This window comes from Lycorma delicatula, chromosome 5 (genome assembly GCF_047948215.1).
Source record: "Lycorma delicatula isolate Av1 chromosome 5, ASM4794821v1, whole genome shotgun sequence".
Lineage (NCBI taxonomy): Eukaryota > Metazoa > Arthropoda > Insecta > Hemiptera > Fulgoridae > Lycorma > Lycorma delicatula.
Genome location: NC_134459.1, coordinates 51,371,076 through 51,395,293, shown reverse-complemented (window position 1 = coordinate 51,395,293; position 24,218 = coordinate 51,371,076). Strand labels below are relative to the sequence as shown.

Sequence of the window (24,218 nt, the reverse complement as noted above, 5' to 3'; positions counted from 1 at the left end):
ACATTTCATATCTTAACATGCTAGAAAATTATTACTTATCTTCAATTGATTGGTATGGAATTAACTATCATTTTACAGCAAGATGGAGCTCCAATTTATTTTCTTCAATCGGACTTTTTAAATTAATATTTTGAAGGGCGGTAGATCGGTAGAGGCTCCGAAATTCAGTTACCGCCTAGAAGCCTTGACCTAACAACCCCCTTTGGAACATAATGAAAGAAACGAACCATTTGGGATGATGTGCTAAGCTTTCAGAGACTATTTTTTGGCTTTGCTTCTTCAGCATGAAAAAGAATGTCTAAACACATCCGGCGATTGATAAAATTATGTGAAGACAATGGAGGATACGTACAAATGTAATTTAAAGTAAGTTTATGTGTAAAAATATTAAATAAACTAATGACAATTCATGTTTATTTCTGTAGATAGAAAGGGAGTTTGTTGCTACGGTGTAGATATGGAATACAGTCGTTCATATAAGGTAACAAAGTAACTTTTTAATCAAGATTTTGTAGATAAACATATTTTTTTATGTACATAACTTTCCAAAAAAAAGGTTACCTGTACTTGAACTGTTAACTAGATCAAGGTCATATTCAAGGCCACCTATCGATTAATACTACTAGTTTATTCGTTAGATATCTACAACGCTTCAGAAATTAATTTTTCTTCCCTAATGACGTTTGATACATACATTAAATTTATTATCCCTTTGTTTATCATTTATACATCTGTAAATTTAACCGACAGGAAATATTTTATAACCGGAAACTGTTTTTGTAATCATTAATACGTACACCATTATTATTAAAGAGTAGAATAATAATTATTATTCATATAAATTCTTTGAGTAAGAAGCCAGAAAAAAAATTGTATACATATACATAGAGTATATATACTGGACAGTGATAAAGTAATTGTATTATTTTGATTTATTTTTAGGTTAATTGCTAATTTTGGATGGATTCCACGTTGTTGACATCGAAGAAGGAATAACGGACTCGATTCGATGACATGAATATTAATGTCTAACAGTGGTGTCTTTGGGCACATGCTACTTAATACATTTCTGATATCGTATTACTACTGTGTTACGTACTAGTGTCATAGATATCACGTACTATTTTACTTTGCAAGAAAAAGTACAGCCGTCTTTCAAATCTATCAAGTTCACAGTTTGAAATTTCTTTCGTATCAACACATATCTCTACCGGCCATTCTTCATTGTACATCTTTGAATATAATTTCACCGCATTGTGATTTCATTAAAAGGTAGGAATATTTATTTTAAATTTGTTAATTTATTTTAGAAAAATATACTCAAACAATTTATATTATTAATGGATGGAACAGATGAAATATTCCTCAAAATTCCTCATTAATTGTAAAACATAAATAAAATATTTTCAAGAAAAATAAAAATCGGTTTTTAAAAAAATTAGTAAAGAACAAAATGAATACTGCTTCGTTCTTTAAATTTCGACTTTTAAAATGGGCTTCAAGAACAGCAACAATTCAACTAAACCTTATCATGTATAGAATTATCTTTAGGGAATTTGGGAATCCTTATTATCTTGATTCACCTTTTAGTTTAAAAGAAAAATTGTATTTCTTTTCTAGATATTGTAAATTTGTTACTTTCGGAATCAAATTTTAGGTTTAATTCTAATTCAGAATTCAAAACTTACGAGAACTTTCAAATTAATCTGATGTAACAAATCAATTCGGCTTTACCAATTTAGGGAGTCGTTTAAAGGGAAACCCTAGAATATCTTGTAGTTTACCATATGAATTTCAAGTTTCTATCACAAGTGGTTAAAGAGTAGAGTAGTAATTATTATTCATATAAATTCTTTGAGTAAGAAGCCAGAAACAAAAAGATATACATATACATAGACTATATATACTGGAAAGTGATAAAGTAATTGTATTATTTTGATTTATATTTAGGTTAATTGCTAATTTTGGATGGATTCCACGTTGTTGACATCGAAGAATTAGGAAATTAAACTTCAAGTACTTTTAGGAGTAATTTTAAGGGAAATTTTTTAACTTCAAGTTCCGGGTTGTATCAGAATAAATAACATTTACAATTTTATTATTAATTTGAATGTTGTATTACAAGGCTGGAGCAAGATAAGTCGATTTAAAAAAAAATCGAAAATCATTTTTCAAACCCTTTTAAGGGTTGTTCGATAAAACAAAAAAATACTTTAAAAATGTAGTTTTCTACTTTTGAAGTTTATTATATTCTTTAAAGGGAAAATCCCTGTCTATTTTTGAATTTCTAGTTCTTCCAATCCCGGAACTTTTTTCAACCCCTTGCCTTAAGAGGTTGTTAATAAAAATATTTTTTTTATTTATTTTATCAAAGATGTTTTTGGAATATCTATGCTAAATGTAAGCTTATTCGGGAAATGGGAGAATTACAAATCAGATGACAATGAGAGGAATTCCTGTTTCTGTAATGTAACTAAAATAGTACACTTTTTCTTGCTCTAAGTGTAAAAATTGTAGCTCAAATACTCAAATATAATTGAAAAAATACAGATCTCAAATACTTAATTCAAACGATGTATGATAATCACCACTTACGTTTGAAACACCACATACATACAAACACAAGTTGTTAAAGACAATACTTTTTTTATCTATGGAGTAGATTATGTATCCATTCCTGACGTGTGTTTTTACAATATTGTTATTTATACATCAGAATTAAAGATTTATTTATTCTATTGATTGATTTTATCTTAAAAAGCCGATTTATAAATATTTAAACATTTTAATACAAAAATAAAGGGAAATTCAATTTGTATTTTATTTGTTTATTTATTTTTCGTACTTTCAAGCCTTATTTTTCACTAAACCAACTGATTTAAAATAATTACTTTTTCCACAATTTCCTAGTGATCGTATTATAATTTTTTTCCATTTAAGGTAACTTAGATAGATATTTTAAATGAAAAATTGTCTATATAGTCGATTTAAAGATGTTTTTGCCATCATAACTTATACTGGTTTCTTTAAGCATAATAAATAGTCTAACCTCATTTTCATATTTAAAATATTTTCGCTTAAAAATTAAGAAAATTATATATAAAATTTAAGGTAAAATAATCTATATTGCGGGATTTTCAATAGCCTTAGCTCTCGCACAATAGTAGTATTTTTAAAATAGTTTCTTTGCATTATTTTTATTAAATAATAAATTTATCACCGGTTTCTTTTCTTATAAACGGTCTTTTTTTCATTCGGACAGCGGTTTTTTGTATGCCTATTCATAAAATATGAAACTAATAAAATAAATTTCCAGTTTCCATGGCGGAGTGGTAGCGTCTCAGCCTTTCATCCGGAGGTCCCGGGTTCAAATTTCGGTAGGTATGGCATTTTTCATACGCTAAAAATTTTAATTTTCACATTCCTACGAACAAGTTTCTTTGTAAGTTTCTGTAGTGAGTTAATTCATCAGTCTAAAAAAAATGTAACTTTATAATAAAAATAAAAACGGATTTAAAAGAAACTGTTGTAAAAAATAAAATACGAGTATATATTTTTAAATTCTTTTGAAGAAGAATGTATAGTTCTGAAGTTGGGAAATTATAAAAAAACTATAAACGTTACACAAGATGAAGACTATGAAAACCGGATAATGGAGTTTCATATCTATACCGTTTATTCTCAAAACTTTAAAAAATTGATAGCCGTTCATATATTTCGTAGATAAATTGATGTTACAGATAATTTACAGATCCAAAACGTTTTCAGCTCGAAAGAGCAAAGATCTAAAATAAGAGTAAGCTTGAAAATTATTTATTTGCCTTTGCGAAGAACGCTTACTTCAGCTAATTTCTAGATAAGGTACAAATAATGATAATAATTGCGATAGTAAATTGGGTTTATAGTTTACTTGTAAATAATTACTGCTTTTTGTTTATTATATATCCGCGCGCGTGTTTATTATATATCCGTTTTATAACTTGTTTCTATTTTAAAAAATGCTTTTAAAATACAATTGTGTCGATGTTCGATTCGTTTTATAACAATCCCTAGAATTATATTTAGAGAAGATGCAGCAATACTGCATTAATTATTTAAAAAAGACGCTCGATTGCGGGATGAAAACAACTATTAATTTAGGAAACATCATTTACTGTTTTTTAAACCATTGTTATTCATTAATACTGTTAGCGTATACTGTTAGAGTGTGTGTGTGTGTGTGTGTGTGTGTGTGTGTGTGTGTGTGTGTGTGTGTGTGTGTGTGTGTGTGTGTGTGTGTGTGTGTGTGTGTGTGTGTGTGTGTGTGTGTGTGTGTGTGTGTGTGTGTGTGTGTGTGTGTGTGTGTGTGTGTGTGAGTGAGTGTGTGAGTGTGAGTGTGTGTGTGGGGGGAGATGTGTATATTAAACATACATTTACTCATAAACTTGAGTACACTGTGTATTGGAATCTGTTACAATTTATGTATGAATCTCAATATCTGAAAAATATTTAAATGTATTTTTTTTATTTTATCACGTTCTACTTTAATTTCTTGATATATATATCTGTGTGTGTGTGTGTGTGTGTGTGTGTGTATATATATAATTTTGTCTTCAGTCTATTTATCTTTAAAAATTATTCCAGACTCAGGATAGCCTTAGCTCACGTTCGGTCACAGTCTCTTAATAGTGTGTTTTTATATCCTTTAGTTTTTAATGAGTCACTGATTTCTCCTCTTTTGTTATAGGCCTATTCGTAAAATATATTAGTAATATATATGTAAAATAAAATAAACTACACATAAAACTAATTCTTCTTTAAATTAAATAAATCTTTTGTAATGAAAAAACGAATCAAATTTTTTTAAATAATTTTTCTTTTTTTAATTTCAAACTGTATCTTTTGTATGTATGTGTATTTTTCATAATGTCCAAATATGTTTAAAAAATGGCCTTTTTTGTATTTTTAGAATATCAAGTTTGTGATCAATCTCGGTAGATTTGTGTATATAAGATGGGCGGCAAATATTGACTATGTTATGTGGAGGACTTTTCGTCGTATTTTTTTTTTGAAATTACATCCTATTTGATCGAAGTAGACCACTATGGAGTCCGAAGAATTTGTTTATATATGTATATATTTCAGGGGGGTTCTGTTTGGTGATTGTATTCGTTAGATTTGGCGTGTTTGTTGTGTTCTGAAGACTATTTTGTATTCAGGTTTTCTTTGGATTTACTAGTTTATCATTGATTTTATTTAAATTTCACATGTTGTGTCGGCGCCAAATTAAGGATTGGTAAGTTGTTGATAATCATTTGTTTTTAATTTGGCGCTCTTTTGAAAGTTGATAGAGAAATTAATAAAGTATTATATTTTAGTTTTTAGAGCAGTTTTATTTTAGGCTAAATTTTTTAAATTTTGTTTTATCAATTTTACTTCAATTAAAATAAAACTTCTTTAAATTTCTTCAGTTATTTTAAAAATATAATATCAAACCATTTTTCACTTCCATTTGTAATTTGGAACATCCAAAAACGTTTAAACCAACTACTATAGCCGTTATTTGATACTGGAAAAAAGATTTAAATTTCAGTAAATATATATGTAAAAGTTTTTTCTATTTTTACGCATGATTTTCCTTGTTTTCCAAGTTTATGGTTTCCCTTCTTACTGCTGGTCTAGTGCAGGAAATGAAGTATGGAAATTTGTAATACGTGAAAAACGTCATCCCTGTTCGGGATTACGATCTAGAACCTTAATAATTGACGATACAGTAATTTTTTTCTTATTAATGATCATCATTATTTAAAGAAAAAGATTAATTTTCCCTAATCTTTTATTTATCAGTAGATATAGTTTCCTGTTTGCTATGTATATGAGAACAGTACCCGAACGGCTACTGTTCTACAACAAATATTCGATAAAACTTTCTACTTCTAATTAAACTTTGTATTTTATACATAATGTTCAGCATAATAATATCGCTATTTCTGTTTTTAATTTTGTTTAATGTTTTCTACATCAGGTTCTTATAGTAAAGCATTTTATCATAACAGCGCTTATGATTAGACAGTTAAGTCCTCATTATTCATGACCTTGTTTTTGGAACCTATTTGCAGATACTTAACGCTTTTATTGAGGAAGCTAAATCCTTTATGGAATAACATTTACTACACTTTCTAATAGACTTCACTATTTGCTACCGTTACCCTGCGTGCTATAATTAATAAACATTTAACTAGAGATTAATTGATAAAATAACTGATAAAAATTACGTTTTATTTTTGTTTAAGTAGTTGAAACGAGTATTGCTGATGTTTAAAGGTAAATCAAATAAATTTTTAACTTTTTTTTTGAATCTGGAGATACCCTTAAATCCCTAAAATAATTTTTTTGCCCCTTCTCGATAGATTGTTCATGTTATTTTTATATAAAAAACAATAAAATATCATTGTAAATCATTATATATATATTTTAAATATTTATTTTTATAAACGCAAGCGGTTACAAAAAATGTTACTAATAAGGGGTAGGTCTCGAATAAAGAGAATATTAGCGTGAAAAAAATTCACGTCGTACTTTTTAAAAACTGTATTCATTTACTAAATTTGGCATCTCTGTATTTTTTCTAACATTAGAACATAAAAGTTTTAATTATTTTCCAAATTATCTATTTTTTTTGTTTCAAAGTAATGATTGCTTAATTGGCCAAGCAATATGAATTCGATTATAATTAAAAAATATTTTTATTAAAAATTGTAATTTCAATGTTCATAAAATAAAATGGTAGATGAAAGTAAACAGACTCTTCCTTAGTTGATTGAATCTCTGAGAAGCCTTGATCAATTTACGGCTAATGTTTTTACCATAAAAAATTTAAGATTTTAATGACAGTAATATAACTTTTAAAATTTTTAAAAAGGTCTTAAAAATGATTTTTATTAAAAACATTGTAGAATCGTTTTCAAAGCGTGTAAAAAAATAAATACTGCTATATAATTCTTCTTTAAATTTTTACTTTTTTAACTCGGTAAAAATAATTACTGACGCAAAGCAACTCCTGATTTTTAATCTCGTGCGAATTAAACAAAATTATTGATTACATTTAGCACATTTTTTTGGAGTAGTTTTACTTTATTTTAAATTTAAATATAATTGGCATGAAAAAAAAGCCAGTACAAGAAAAACCAATCGCAAGAAACGCAGAAGACAAGAAACTTACGTCTTGATAAAAATAAGAAAATGATGCAAAGAAACGACGTCAATAATTGTGAGCTAAGGCCATCTGGAATGTGAAACAGGAGTATGCATGACTTTTTTAATAAAAATCTATTCATATATTTTTCTTAGCCCACCGGGCTGGTCTAATAGTTAACTCGTCGTCTCAAATCAGTTTAACAGCTAATTTTTCAGGTGTTCAGAATCCTAGTAAAAGTCAGTTGCTTTTATACAGATCTGAATGCTAGACAATGGATGCCAGTGTACGTTGGTTAGGGTACAATTAATTAAAAGTCTAAGGAATAGTCGGCCTTAGTCTGTACAAACTATACCTCATTTACACATCATACTTATCTCATCATTTCATTGGGCCATGGGAGGCTGCTTATTGTTTACTAATTGGACAGATTGCAACGTACACTTTCGGAAATAAAACAGTTTTCTTGACGTTTCGCAAGAAAGTAGTTTGAATGTCAGAAAATGTATAGGCTATGCATTTTATACTGTAATAATCCGATACTAAACTAAACGCCATATAATTTGACGGATGACTGTCGCAAAAAAGAAGCAGACAACTGTGGGTTGTTTCTGATGCACAGCTTACAAACACAATTTAGTTTAAAATATTTATAATTTTATTTAAATATAATATTTTTTCGTTTATATAATTTAATGATTCTGACTAAAGCGCGAGCGTATACCGTATTTAAATTGTAAGAGTGTGGCGGTACTAGGGGCGACGGTCGGCACTAATTAAACTAATGTAATTTCACATATGTAACTTACATAGAACAAATTTCGCTTGTACGGTCGCCAGCTGGTGTAGCCACGAGGGGTTAACGCACCAGGACCAAGTCGACCGTGCGATTGAGTTCGAAACCCAGTCAGACCAAGTTACTTTTTTTAGTCTTAAAATATTATTCAATTATTTAATTCTACCGCTCGCTTGTGACTTCACAACATAGCAGACGACTAAAATAGCATTTTTTGGGGTGGAGGTGCGGTCTTGCAAAAATTATTTTTTGCAGTTATTGTTATTTTTTAATTGTTAACAAATGTACTCCAGAAAAATATGAGCTTAACTAGGTGAAATCTCGAAATTCTGAGGTTTACTTTGATCTACAGCCTCACCCCTTGAACTTTTAAGTTGAAAATTTAATGGCATCAATGCCCCATATATAGAAGTAATCTGACCGAGTTTGGTCAAATTCGGTCCCGTAGTTCTGGAGATGTAAGGTGAATTAGAGAAACATCCGGAGAATTTCCATCTGGTTTTTTGAGTTCCTTAAGTGTGAAAACGTCAAGATCCGGTGAAAACCGCATATGGCCAAATTGGACCGATTACAACACTTTCCCTTCTAGAGCTATAGCGGCATCTAGACGGGAAAGTAAAAATCGTAGAAAGCATTTAATTACACCTTTTTTTTTAACCTCAGGTACCACCGTTAGGTATTGCTGCAGAGGATGAGATGGATGTTTTTTACGTATGATGATGCCATGCCTGACCGGAATTCGAATCCCGGACCTCCGGATGAAAGGCTGAGACGCTACCACTCGCGCCATGGAGACCAGCATTTAATTACACTTTACTATCATCAATTTTTTCAACGTAAAATTTATAAAACACTACTCACGTATTGTTTTCAATTATTTTTTTAATTGGTATAAAAATAGGAAAAAGAATACGGATTTTCAGATTTTCTTGAAAGTATAATATTTAAAGCTATAAAATATTAACCGACGGAGAAAAAAATTTATTTTCCCAAATGTTGTTCTAATCCCTATTTATCACTTTATCCAGTACAGTTTTTTGTTCTATTAATCGCAATTCGACTACAATTTGAAATCAAAATAAAATGATCGAGACGCATGGATGGACGTAGATTTGAATATTTTTTATGTTTTAAAAAGATTGCGTGAAATGGTAATTCTCTAATTCAAATACAGTGTGGTTGTAAAGCATTATGTAGTTGCAGTTTATTATTATTAACTTGTTTAAAAATTTATTACGATATTGTAACATTGTTCAGTTGAAGCTGTATGTCATGAACGAGAGAACTACCGAGTGATAAGTAAAGATTAGATGAACAACATTTAAGAATATCAAACGTTTATTGCCGTCGGATATTTTTTTATACCAGTTTAAATTTTACTTTTTTTAAGATTTCCTGAAAAACCATATTTTTTTCTATTTTCCCGTTAATAAAAAAAAAACGGAAAATGATACACAGTTACTATTCTATTCAGTTATAACAATTCAGTTATTTTCACAGTTAATGATTCACAGTTGAAAATAAGGTTGATTTTAATGGTTTAATTAAATGTGCTCCACGATTTTTCTGTGATAATAACACAGAAAATTCATCCATCAAGTTATATGGTGCTTATTGTATTGTAAGTAATGATGACGGTTGAGAAATATCTGTAAATATTTATTTAAAAAGTGTTCTACAAATGATATCTGTAATGAATTTATTACAGAGAAGCTTGCTGTAGCTAAATCAAAGAAAACTCAATCTGTTCATTTCGTTATGAGTAAGGTTTGAACGTGAAAAAATATACAGGTATCGATTTGAAATTTTTTTCTTTTTTTGAAGTCGGTTACAAAAATATCTTTCGATTTAAAAAAAAAAAGAAATGATGAAAAATCACAATGGAACCGATCGAAAACTTATCCTCTGGTTGTTTTGGACCTATAAAACAGCTTATTACAGATGGAATGGTAAAGCATCTGAAATTAAATTATAAGAATTATTAAATATAATTAGTATTACTAATAACTTAATAAAATTTTACATAAAACTCTATATTAACTTGATATCAAGTCGGCGGGATCACTTACGGCCATTACACTGCCGTTGTGGAAGTCCAACTTGTGGGAGAACGAGAATTTTTTACTCGCAAATGAATCGAATAGTCTTTTCCTTTATTTTTATTCACATTATCGAATACAGATTGTTGATCTCAGAAATTTGATGATTTAGAATTTATGCTTATTTGCTTTTAAACATTAAATATTTTTAAATTTAATTTAATAAGTTTTCCAGTTAGTAATGTATTTATAAATGTTTTACGATTATATACATATAATACATATATCATATTATCATATTATATACACGCGCGCGTGCGCAGTGGTAATAAATATGGGAATCCTTAAATAACTTTTCAACAGTTAAACATCATTTAGCTTCTACCTCGAAAGATCTAGTTTTTTGGTATTAGAACGCCCACCCCAACAACCGGGAAGGGCAACTCAAAACTTTTAAATAGAGAGGCTACGGGTTGTGACACATCATTTTAAAGACCATTGAAAAAACATTTTGACGTAAAAAACCTTCGGATTACGATAAGTAAAAATGGTGTCTGTTTAATTATTCTTCAAATAGCCCGCTTTAATAACCCCAAACAGTGGTTTAATACTGAAAAATAGGTCGTTTAGAGTTAGTAGCGTTTACGAAATTAAAATTTTTTGTTGCTTATTAACTGAAAAATTATTTAAAGGTTCCCATACTTATGAATATTCATGAAAAAACATTCATGTGTATAATTAAATTAGTTACATACTATTATTAGTTAGATACATATAATACATATATATTTTTAATTATCTACCAAGGATCCGAAAAAGAACTCTGGGGTTTCAAGAACTATTATAGTTTTTATTTTTCAGCATTCGATAGTGTTTTACGCGTATTCTCCAATCTATAACAACTAAGTTTTAGTTTACACATTCTCTGTCAGATAGCGGCTGCAGTAGACTGTTGCTCACGCCAAACAATTATGAGTCCGGGCTTCAGTACTTAGGCGTGGCCACAAAGAGAAAGCACACTGCATATACGGTTCGCAGAAATAAAATCAATGACTTTTACAAAGAAATTATACGTAAGTCTGTTGCAGAAATTCCCCGATTAATAAAAGCAAACGTAAATGGGGTGAATAGTTTTTGAAAACCGGAAGAGATTTGAAAGGGCACTCCCCAGGTAGGTCTAAAACAAATGCCAAAAGCACCGAAAGAATTTGATTGACTTTCTAATCCAAAACGTTCAGTTTATAGTGTTAGTCTTCAACTAAAAATTCCTAAAAGCACTGTCCATGATGTTGTTTCCAAGCGATTGAAATTTCGTGCTTATAAATTTCATGAAATTAAACCTAACGAAAATCCACAAAGTGTTCGGTTCGTAACGACTACGTTAGAGCTAATTTCTGCTGATAAAAACAGATTTTCTGATGAAGCAACATTTCATGGTCATGAAATCGTGAATCGCTATAAGAGTCTAATAAGGGGCTCAGAAATTCCACATGAATCTATGGAAATTGTCCGCAATTATCTGAAGATGAATTTCTGGTGTGTTTGATGTACAATCGAATTTTGGAGTCATTTTTTTTATGAGCAGAGACTATTAATAATGGCATAGTGTTCTCGGACATGTTAGACAATTTTGTGTTTCCGCAGATTGAAAATATGGAGGACCTAATTTTCCAGCAGAATGAAGTTCTTCAACATCATGCAGAAATTGTGCGGACTGCGCTCAACGATAGGTCCCAGAAGGCCGGATAGACAGAGAAGCTCCCATCGCTTGGCCACACCGCAAAGTCCTGATTTTTACGTCGATAGAATTTTACTTCTGGGGATCCTGAACCCCGCAGGGGAAGAAACTTACCTTGTGACAATCCCGGTCGCCACACCACCTCCTCCGTTCCTAATCCAGATGGGCTTTACCGGAGGTCGTCTTTTAGACCTTCTTAACTTGATATCACAACACAGTTGTCAGGATGTCATCATTGCAAATGTCTCGGCAGTCATTTCCGTCAGGTATTTACACACTCTACTATCGCCTTCGTATGTCCTCTTACAGCCACGACCACCTACCATAATTTACAACCCTCAAATATCAAATTAATCGATTTCCGGAAGCGCGATCCTTCGGTGTTAGAGGAAAACGTGATCCCCGCGCTTTCCTCCAACACCGAAGGTTTCACACAAAAACTCTTCCTATATCTAATTTCAATTAGACTCTACACTTCGATTATACTTGATTGAGTTTTTAAAAACCAAAAATACTATCCCTATCCTCATACCAACAAAACAAGTGTTCATCGCAACAACGACAATTTTGTCTTGCAATTCAATTTACTCAAAGTCCTCTTGATTTACTTAAGAATCAAGAAATATGTTAACAAATTTAATAAACCTCTAATGAAAGCATACCGTTCTCCCTCTGCTCTGGTCTGCTTCCGGGAGGGAGATACTCACCTTCCTACACCGCAGTTCCATCAGAGTTCTCCACACATCCATCTCATCCTAACACCATAGTCGTCATGAGCCCAGAGGTAAGTTGGCCCATCTGCGTCAAAAATAATAGTAGACGTGAAATTTATATTCGCCAGAAGCGGAATGAGGAAGTTTATTATAGATTTCAAGTCTCCAGGGCTGTAAACGGTGATTGTATTGAGTTAAATCAGGACGTAAAAAAACTTTAGATGGTATTTTCATGTAATAAAAAACATACATTTGTAATTTTAAAAGCAATTAAGTAAATTTGACTTTAGACTGCGGATTTCTTTTACGGACATCTGGTATATATATATATATATATATATATATATATATATATATATATATATATATATATAATTAAAATTATATTACAAGCTACAAATTTCTACCCATACAACAAAATTAAAATAAAATACGATAAAAATTCTACTAAATTTTACCTATTAATAATAATTAATATCTATTAGACTAATAATATGTAAGTTTATATGTAACACTAATATCTTATTATGTTAAATAGTTTTAATAGACGTGTTATGGAAAAGATCCTAGTAGGTCAAATAAACAAATCTAGAATTTTTATTTGTCATTAGTATGATCAATCATGTTTTTTCTTTTACCGCTTTATGACCTTATTTTTATATCTTAATCATGTTATAATTATTCTGTATTCGTTTACAGAGGCGGTACGGAAGAGAAGAAATGAAAATTGAGTCGTGGAAGTTAGCGACACTTTTTGCCGTCGGAGTGGCGGCAGATTCTTATCTAGATGCTTATGCACAATCGCAATCCGGCGGTAATTTACCACCTCCAGGCGTGGTATATGCAGAACCTAACCTTCAACCGCAACCCGTACAACCAGTAGTTCATAATTATTTACCACCCCCTCAATCCTCCCAACAACCATGGTATATGCCTTATAGTTTAAAACCTTTTGATACTAATGCAATAATACCGATCGGTCTCGCTACAATATTCAAGGTTCTTCTTAAGTTATTTATATTTAAAATGATAGTAAAATTTTTTGCTACTTTGTGCATTTTAATGTTTCTACCGAAACTAATGGAAGAAGAGAAAATGATGATGAGTTCAACGACAACGAAACCAGGTGAATTTTTTTCTTAATTGTATTACAAAAAAAAATGTTTCACTGTCACATTTTTAGTTTTATTAAAGTTTACTTTCTTATAATTCAACATTTCAATATTATAACTTTAGAGAACTTTGACTTTTTTTTTATTAAAGAGATTTATTTTTTGCAGAAGCTATTCGAATGTAAACTAATATTAAGATCTTTAAAAAAAAATGTATAAATAATTTAATTTCAGAATAAAATTTTAACAAAAAACATAATAATGTTATAGAAAATACCTTCAAAAAAAAATAACTGACCTTATAATGGAATTTTCATTAAGAATGCTATTCTTAGGCGGATAACACATTGACCATAGTGGTACCATTATCATGTAAATCAGGTCTACCACAATTTATCAGCAATACTACTACTGTGTTACAACAGGATAGCGAAAATACGGCAACTATTAGATTAAAAATAGTAGTACTAGTTTCTTATGAATATTTCTTAAGTCTCCAGATATCCCATGCAGTCTTCTGGATTCGGAGCCCGTAGGCAGCCGCGTCCCTTGTTGGTGATGTTTGAATGAGGTGTAGTCTTGTACAGACTCAGGCCGAAACTGTAGTTAATTGAAACCCTATCACCAAAGAACACCGATATCCACGATCTAGTATTCGAATCCCAATAAAAGCAATTACTTTATTAGGATTTGAACCTGAAAACTCTCCATTTCAAAATCAGCTGATTTACCACTAGATCAACCAGGCAATTCGATTAAAAGTGATTCGAATGTTGGATGTACCTAGGGAAATACCATTGATTTGAGTCAGAAATTCAAAAAACGAATGAATAGCTATAACCACAAAATGCAGTACGAACAGTTCATTCCTTCTGTCATAATAAACTATATGTTTTTATAAATGCATATATTTATGGTTACACTAAGTACGGTTACCGCACCATAACCTGCCTGTATTATTGCGGTAGTGATGAATATGAACCGGCCTTAAAGAAGTTAATGGTGTTTAGAAATTGTGTTATCGGAAGGGGCAGAGGAGATAGTAAGGAAATATAAATTAGACGTCTAAACAATTGCGCAATGTGTCCATGCAATGAAATTGTATTTTAACAAATACAAGTTTTCTGTGCAAACAGAATCAAAGATGGGAACAAATTAATCTTTCGTAATTATTGTTTATGTTAATTTAGTTTTGGTTAATCCACTGGGATGGTCAGCTGATTTCGAATTCGAGAGTTCTAAAGTTCAAATCCTAGTAAAGGCATTATACGGATTTGAATACTAATGGTGGATACCAGTGTTCTTTGGCGGTTGGATTTCAATTAACCACACATCTCAGGAATCTTCGACCTGTGTACAAGACTGCACTTCATTTACATTCATACACATCATCCTCTGAAGTTAATACCTTACTGTGGTTCCGGTAGCTAAACAGAAAAAAAATGTTTAGTTTACGTTCAAAACTAAATATTGTTCACAGTAATATGGATGAGTTTTGGTTTCGTACTTACACAAAGTTACACACGTTCAAATACAGGGTGTCCCATATAAAACGCAACCCTATAAAACGCAACCTTATATTGGTAGGTATTGAAATAATAAAAAGGCATGTGTAAATTGAAATGTAATTTTTATTATTACCATCCATTACCTTACATTTAGAGTAAATGTTGAAAGTGGCCGCCATCTTCTTGAATACAAGCTTCAATTCTTTTTACAGCGTTTCTTGCAACTTTTTTCAAAGTTTGTGGCTGGGAATTTAATAAAGCTTGTTCAATATTGACTTTCAATTGTTCAAGTGTTCGTGGTTTGTTGCTGTAGGCTTTTTCTTTGAGGTAACCCCGTAGAAAAAAATCCGCCGCAGTCAAATCTGGAGATCCTGGTGGCCACAAGCCTCGACCGATAACACGATTACCAAAGAATTCCTCGACGAAATCAGAAGTTGAACATGCGTAGTGCGATGTTGCACCGTCATGTTGTAGCCACCAGTGTCTGTCTTCCTCTTCCAAGAGTACGATGAACTGAAATAAAATATCCTGATATCGTTCTGCATTAATGGTCTACTCGAAAAAAATAGGACCGATTATTTTCTTCCGCGATATCGCGCACAACACGCCCGACTTCTGCGGGTGTAATTGTTTTTCGTGATAAACGTGGGGATTTTCAGCGCTCCAAATTCTACTGTTTTGGCTGTTTACGTTTCCATCCAAATGAAACCGTGTTCATCTGTGAAAAATAACGAATCCATAACATTAATCCCTCGCGCAGAAATCGACGGAACCGTTGACAATATTGTAGCCGTTTTTCTTTATCGGGCTGAAGAAGTCGATGAAGCGTTTGAATGCGATAATTGCGATGTTTGAATGCGATAATTGTAATCGTTTGGTCGCCCGATGAACAGTTGATTTAGACAAATTAATTTCAGCAGACAAACGTCTGATCGATTTATTTGGCGAGGCGAGTAATCGGTCTTTGATTTCAGTGACTGTATCTGTATTCAACACTGACGCAGATCTTTTGTGTTCCTTGATATTAACAGAACCGGTCTCTCTAAATTTTGCAACTAACTTTAATACTGATGTTTTGTTAGCCGGTTTATCTGGGTACTTATGGCGAAACAAATCTTGCACTGCAACCACTGATTTCGTACTGAAGTACGACTCGACAATGAAAACACGTTCATCTAGCGAAAACATCACTTGTCTCTAGCAATATATTGAACGTTATGATTGCATTGTTGTTACTATCGGTAGTGTTCTACTGCGTCGCCGCGATATTCAGATGTTGGACGAGTCCATTTCAGTAATGAGTAGGGGAGTAAGCTTGACTTTTGAAATTTCATGAATGAGTGATTGATGGGTAGCGTTTTATATGGGACACTCTGTATAACCTCACTTTTTAATAGTCCATTACTTGTGCTGTGAACCGATCATCAAATAATTGGATGGGCGATAGAGTAATCTACCAATTCAGATGGGCGTATTTTTATGTCTCTCTCACATAGCTTTCTCTTTGTCAAGTTGCGTGAATCTATAGAACTTGAGTCCCTTTACAAAGATATATGGTTATGTACTATTTTTATACGTATTTTCGGCGTTAAATAAGCCATTTTTAAAGTACGATCCTCTCTGAAGGTCTCCTTTCCCGATGTTTCAATCGAAATTTTCCTGGAAATAATCTGGATTCACCCTAACTGAATGCTAAATTACTCAGTTTTTTTTCTTGATGATATTGCCACATCAGCTTCAAGCTTGTGCGTGGGGTATAGAAATGTAGCGTATGAAAAATGCTATGCCTGACCGGGATTCAAACCCAGGACCTCCGGATGAAAGACCGAGACGCTATCACTCGCGTAAAATGAATTTTACGAGATAATTATGTTGCTGTAATCGTCAGACAGCAGTATTATAATCGAGGTGAACAGAACGTCTCGATTAAATGACCTTTTCACGCGATGACAAGGTCATCCAATCAGCTGTTTTGTTAGCCATGTCGTTTTCCAGGCATGATAACATGTTTATTGAAGATTTATTGAAGTTTATTTCCCTTATAAATTTTTCAAATGTATAAAAACTTAGTTTCAGCTGATAGTTCAACAATCTGCGATTTCAAACGAGTAAAAATATTACGTTTGACTTTTTTTTTTTTTAAATAGAAGTGTACGGAATCAAAAACGTCTACCGCTTAAGTATTAACAGCAAAAGTTCTTTGAGAACATGAAAATCATCTAGAAACTTATTCTCAAGATTTATCTACCAACAGCTAGTTTATTTCCAGGTAAAAAATTAAATACTAGTACGTTTACAACAATTATCCTTTTCACGAATTGAATCAAATAATAAAAACTTTTTAAAGTATTGTATTTAAATCTTCTGTCCATGAAAATCTGTCATAAAATCAGAAGTGAGGAGATGGAGCAAGATTGTAATATATTTAACATGATATTTCTGAGTCGTTTGAAATATTAGACTTGAAAATTCAGTTGAAAATAATTTTTTAAACGTTTGAAAGATTTATAAGCGAAATAAATTTCTTCGATAAAATATTTTCATGCCTGAAAAAACGACGTTGGTAACAGAACATGGCTGAATGAATATGTGATACGAATATTTTTTGAATTTGAATCATATGTCGTGAATAAATATTTCAAATACATTATAAAAATTCGTCATTTTATAAAACACTTTCTGTATAGAATGTATAGCTGAAGAAAGATTATATTTTTTAAGATATCCTACTACAGCATCATTTCATCTCAATCTAATCTGGATTCAGACTCAGATGTTGTTTATATTGTATAATATATAGAGCGAACAGATCATCCTAATCCCACACATGTAAAAAATAATTTGTTCCTACTTTGTTTCTGTCTTTAGGTAGGATAAAGAAGTGATTCCAAAAGTGGTATCACCACCACCTTATGGGTGCAGGAAATTGTAGGAGCAAGTCCAAATGCAAAGCAATTTCATCTGTGTAACCGCTAAGTTATAAAATTCAGTTCCTTTAAAATAAAATAATTGCAAGAGTTTAAAAAATAATTTTAAAATAAGAACCTACTACTTTAGAAAACATATAGACTTTTTGGTAGTAATAAAATTTAGAATAATAAAATGATTTTTTTACGGTTTTTTAAAATTGAATATTAAATTTAGTGATTTATTAATTTAAAAAAAAAATACAGTAAATACGATGTAAAAAAATGTATGCACTTATTAAATACTATAAAACTTACAAATTGAACGGATTTAAACATCAACTAATGATATTGGTTTATGAGCTAGTGTTTATTGCTTTTAATATCAAAATAAACATGAAACGTTCTTTTTGTAGAATAATGAATGCTTAGTTATGCTTCTTTATTGTAATTAACGCATACTTATACCACCTACACATACTAATTAAAAACAAATATATTAAAAAAATAACAGTATACCATTGTGTTCCGACTTTTGAAGGATTTGTACATTTTTTATTAAAAAACAAATAAATAAATAAATTTATTTATTGTTAGATATCCATTAATAAATATTTTATAATTAGAAAGTAATCATTTTAAAATAAGAACTATTTTAAATATTTTTAGGAATTAATAAATTGTGTATTTAAATATGAATAGGCCTACATTCCTTTTCTTTAATAAAATATTAATTAAATAAATATTAATATTTTTCTTGTTTTTCACAATCTTTATTAAAGTAAGGTACTGAAGAAATATTCTTCAGAAAAGGAGGCACCAGATGGAAAAAATTTAAGAAATAACCAGGCCATAGAACAGAGGAGGGATTTAAGTAATTCTCTTTTAACTATCAAAACAAAAATAATTCTTTCAAATCTCTGAGTTTCAATGAAATGGAATGATGATGGAAATGGAATATTTTTAGGCCTTTAAAAATATTTAAGTCAGATTTAAATTATAATGTGGAAGAAAAAGGAAGAACAATAGGTAGTTATGTTTTGGTAATCCATAAATCAATCAGATCACTTTGTTTAAGAAGGAAAGGGAAGGCAGTAAGTGGTTTATATCCATTTCTTGAGCTTTTAAAATAAAAGTATATTTTCTCCTAATTCAGTAAGTATCCTACTTTAGTATGACATAATAGTCAAGAATGTAAGAATATATTAACTACGATGTGACAAATGAACATAAATTTTAATAAATGTATAAAATTGTAAATTAAGTAACAACGAAATTTGTTCGTTTTGCAAAAATATTGTTTCTAAACAAATAACAGTCCAATTATTAAAATAAAAAAGCAAGCAAGTTAAAGTTTAAAATAAAATTACTAATTTTTTGACTTATGACTCTCCTGGTAATATAAGGATTTCAATTCGGGGGTCATATATCTAAATCGGTTCAGCCAAATTCAGCTACTACGCGGAACAAACAAACTAATAAACAAATCATCAAATAATTCAATAATAAAAACTGAATATTTTACACTGTAAAGTCAAAATTAACATTTGTAACCAGTATACAGAAGTTCACTAAACGGAATAGTTTAATTATTATTAACTTTTATTTATATGACACACCTGAAATCTGAAACTTTTGTTAATCAGCGACTCACGAAGATACTAATAATACTGATCTAGTAACACAAGTAATAAAGGAACTTTTACTCTATCCTTATATTTCATATAAGATTGTTGAATTAATAATTGTATAAATATTTGATTTAATAAAAATTAATATTTCCACTAGCTGTTCACCTTATTAAAGAACTGAAGAATCGTTTCTCACTTTCAAATGAAATAAGTTTAAATGAAGTGCGGCAAAAGATGTGTATATGTAATTTAATAGGCGTAGAAAGAAATCATGTGGTGTCCACATCAGATTTTTTAATCTCAATTACTGCTAACGGTCTCAAGCATTTTTGAATTATTTTCTATATTTATTATTTGTACTTGTTAAAAAATCAATAAATTTTAAATTAAAATTTTTATAGAATCTAATATGTTCAGAGATGTTCTGAGATGTTTATCCAAATGTTCGGATGATTATTGATGCAGAAATAATTTTAAAAAATATTTATTTTTAACTAATTTTTTTATTATAAATATATTACTATTATTTTATTTATAATAATAATAATTAAAGATCAAGACCACTTTAAAAATAATCCAGGTCATAATTAAAATTCAAGACCAAAGATCAACATAAGACAGAAGGCATTTCTGAAATGTGCTACTTTATTAATCTATTGGTCGGTTCATTTGTTGAAAATGAAAATGTTTAAAGTACAGTAGGTGGATATTATATTTTAATAATTAAAGAATTAAAATTAATCATTATGAATATTTTTAATTTTATATAGAAGAACCAGCACTACCACCACCAGAGGAAGAAGCTAGAGAACAAATTGTTAAAGCAGTCACTACAGAACCACCGATATGTGCAGAAAATGATTGGCCATGCTATTTATTGCAATCTCTTAAAAGAAGGTAAATAAAGATGAATAAACTCAATACCATCATCTTTTAAATCAAGATTTTTCAATTTGCCCATCTACATTTTATCTTGTTAATCATAAATCTGCATTACGTCTAATGAATTGTCAGTATTACATCATAACTATGTATTAATCATCAATCACATTTTGTAACATCCTACTGTAATGACCTGTATCATATTAAAATAGTACAAATATATGTAAAGTGTGACAACTGTAATGGTTGTGGTTAATCTGATGCAAAGTCACTCCCAAAAATGGTCTAGCCATTCCCAAGAAAAATAAGACTCCATGCCAGGATTACTAAGGTAAGTAAGGAATGACGAGGTTTCTATTTTGATCTTCAGTGAGTTGACTATACTGTTGTGTAATCAGCATTCTGAGTTCCCTGAAATACAGATGATATTCAGCCTTATAACCTTCACTGTTGTTCACTATTGGTTTGGGTGTATAACACAATTACTCTCAAAGAAAGCAACTCTAAATATAATCTAAAATCTGTAACTTCCAGCACAGTTAGTTACAGTATTGAAAGAAATTTATTTTAAAGGAATGATATTTTGTAAATGTTTATCTTGGCATCTAACCTCTGTTATTTTATTTTTAATGATGCAAAAGTGAAAGTAATTCCAGAATGCATGTTTATTAGATCAAATATTTTATTACTTTCTTATTTTATCTTAAAAAAGTATTTAAGTTTTTTAATAAAGTAATTTTATCTTTAAAAAGTTGGTGTGAAATTAAATAATTTATAAATTTAAAATAAAAAAAATAAATATCTTAGTTTTAAGATTTCAGGGATAAACACATTTTATGTAAAATATTTTTAAATTAGCTCTACTCTTCCAACCAGTTCATTAATAGAATTACCTCTTTAATTATATATTTTTAAACAAGATATAAATATACATTTAATATATTTGTGCACATAATCAATCAGAAAAAAACACTCAAAAAACCATTTACAAAATATTTTACATAAATCTAAAGCTAGATGTCTATTTCAGTTGTTAAACAACAATCATCAGCAGATACTGAGAAAATAGTGTAAAAAATAAATAAATAAAAAATGTAATGAATCCTCACCTTTAGCATAACTTGATACAAGTTTAGAGCTGTTTCTTGAAGCCCCATCAAACTCCTCTAACCATAACATCTTCCTCATGTAAATCCCCATCCTTTTTTTTCCCTGTTTAGCCTCCGGTAATCACCGTCAGGTATTACTTCAGATGATGAATGAGGATGATACCTATGAGTGTAGGTAAAGTGTAGTCTTATAGAATCTTAGGTCGACCATTTCTGAGATGTGTGATTAATTGCAACCCAACCACCAAAGAACACCGGTATCCACGACCTAGTATTCAAATCTGTATAAAAGTAACTCCCTTTATTAGGATTTGAACATTGGAATCCTTGACTTCAATTTTATACATGAAAGCCTCAACCAAATATTGCATGTACTTCTGAAGTTTCTTCTTTCTACCAGATCAGTAACTCACTTGGTGATATCCATCCTTCTTATTACCTCCTCATTTCAAATCCTATCCACCTTGTCATTTCCTCTGCACCACCAACCATACATTATTTAATTTTTCATTCAGTGGCTTTCTATAAGTTACTGTATTCTCAATAATGTTGTTATATATCTGTTTTTTTAGTGTATTTTTTATTCCACAGCAGAGTGTAATAATTGAGTCAATTGTTTCTCTTAGATTATCTTACATAATACATCTTTATAGTCCCAAATATCTCATAACAAAGTGACCCCTATTATCTAAACGCTTCACACACTTCTATACTATCTTTTTCCATCTGAAGATTAGGACATGTTGTCTGACCACCAGATAACTTGTCCAGAATCTCAAAATCACCATTATACCCACCCATTATCATATGGGTGATTTTGGCAAATCCCCAAAATCACCCATTATCATATGGGTGATTTTGGCAAATCCCCAAAATCACCTATACTTCCACACCACTGAATTCAACGTTAAATAAATAAATTTTAAAGAAGGTCAGTGATACACAACATCCATGCTTCAAGCCTTTTGTCACCAAGAATTCTTCAGACAGCTTCTTCCTGGACTTCAAAAAGCTTACTGCTTTTTTATGCAGTAATTTAATTAAGGAAAACTAACCTGAGACTCTTCCATTGCTTGTCAAAGCTTGTTTATTGGGACATGTTGTAGGCCTTGTATGTAATTTTTAAAAGTTAAGTCCATAAAAATTAAGCAAAGAAATGCCCCATATTGAATTTTCTCCTCAATCAATTGATGAAGAAAAAAAATGTTATTCACACATGATTTTTCTGATCGAAACCCATTCAGCACTTCCTCATACCAAACAATAGATTGTTTTCAGGTAATATCATTTACTAAATTCCATTTTTCTATGTTTAATGATTGAAAAGTTACTTAAGGATTCCCATACTTTTAATATTCTGTATATTCAAAGTACAAAATAAAAGATGTTTTAAGGGATATTCATTGAAAAGAGTAGATGAATTATCTGTAAACAAATATAAATAAAAGTTAACTTCAATTAAATATTTGTTTTCAGGTTGTCAACCAGAACACATAGACAAAAGAGACAGCAACAGTCATCAATGAAAAGGAGTTATCGTGAAAATAATTCTAAAAAGAATAAAACATTATAGACTGTCGTTAAAAACTAATCCTTAAAACTACCTGAATGTTTAAATATATATTATAAATATAAAAATAAATTATAATATCTATTTGTAAATAGGAATTTTTAATCTGTATACGACTACAATCCTATATGAGTTTTATATTTACATGATAAAATTCACAGGACTATTTCTGGCAATTTTCTTAGTATACTAAAAACTTAATTCCTACCTTGTAATAATGAATCATGTTGGTTAAGTTTTAGAAAAACTCAAATAACAGATGTCACTTCTATGCAAGTCAATCTGGAAAAAAAATTGTAATAACACAAGCTGTGTTATATATACAAAAGACATAAATTATTTTTTTTTGAGTTGGTAGTCCATGGCCATAGTAATATTTATATTAATATAATAAATTATTCATATAATAATTTAATTATTTAAGAATTCTGTTATTTATTTATTTATATTTTTTATATGTCTTATAGATTACAACTCTATATATTTAATAAAAATTATTTGGATTCAGTAGATTGATTAAACTTATTTTATTTATATTCCTAGTCAAAACCATAAAATATGGTTGTATTTCCATTAAAATATACTGAATTGTTTTTAATGCATTATTTTATCTTATGTAAATCATAAATGGGTGTTTTGTAAAGAACCAAATTTTCAAACTGAGGGTGTAGAATTTTTACTTTCCTGGGTATAATTTTGTTGCTGCTATATAGCAGCTTCAGGGAAAATATTTAGATTGATTCAATATTTCAGTGTCAGGCTTTTTGTGAATGTTTATATTTCACAACTCTCCCAACATAAAAAACCATAGACATTTCCAAAAGACGAATCTACATATGTGTGCGCATAAATTTTTCAATAATGTCTAGCTCAACATAAATTCTTTGAAAATAGCTCAAAAAATATTTATATATAGGGCATTTGATAGATTACATTTTGGAGAAAATTAAAAATGGCTAAGAAGTAATTTTCACCATTTTTAATTCTTGACTTCCTGTATAATGGTTGTAAAAAAAAATTAGTATGATGAAAATATATAT

The 24,218-nt window shown here is 30.1% G+C and overlaps 1 protein-coding gene across 1 annotated transcript; it reads left to right on the top strand.

Moving 5' to 3' along the window:
- The first annotated feature begins 948 nt into the window (after positions 1–948).
- LOC142324426 (uncharacterized) lies at positions 949–23,541 on the top strand. Its single transcript, XM_075365258.1, has 4 exons — positions 949–1,272; positions 13,160–13,586; positions 20,388–20,514; positions 23,085–23,541. The coding sequence occupies exons 2-4, from the start codon at positions 13,181–13,183 to the stop codon at positions 23,179–23,181; spliced, it is 630 nt and encodes a 209-aa protein (XP_075221373.1). The 5' UTR covers positions 949–1,272; positions 13,160–13,180; the 3' UTR covers positions 23,182–23,541.
- Positions 23,542–24,218: the final 677 nt, after the last annotated feature.

What these genes read in the sequence shown, in the direction of transcription:
- LOC142324426 (XM_075365258.1), top strand. Translation starts at nt 13,181, where the DNA reads ATGAAAATTGAGTCGTGGAAGTTAGCGACACTTTTTGCCGTCGGAGTG. An exon ending in TTCAACGACAACGAAACCAG is followed by an intron (nt 13,587 to 20,387) that starts GTGAATTTTTTT and finishes AATTTTATATAG; the next exon opens with AAGAACCAGCACTACCACCA. An exon ending in TTGCAATCTCTTAAAAGAAG is followed by an intron (nt 20,515 to 23,084) that starts GTAAATAAAGAT and finishes ATTTGTTTTCAG; the next exon opens with GTTGTCAACCAGAACACATA.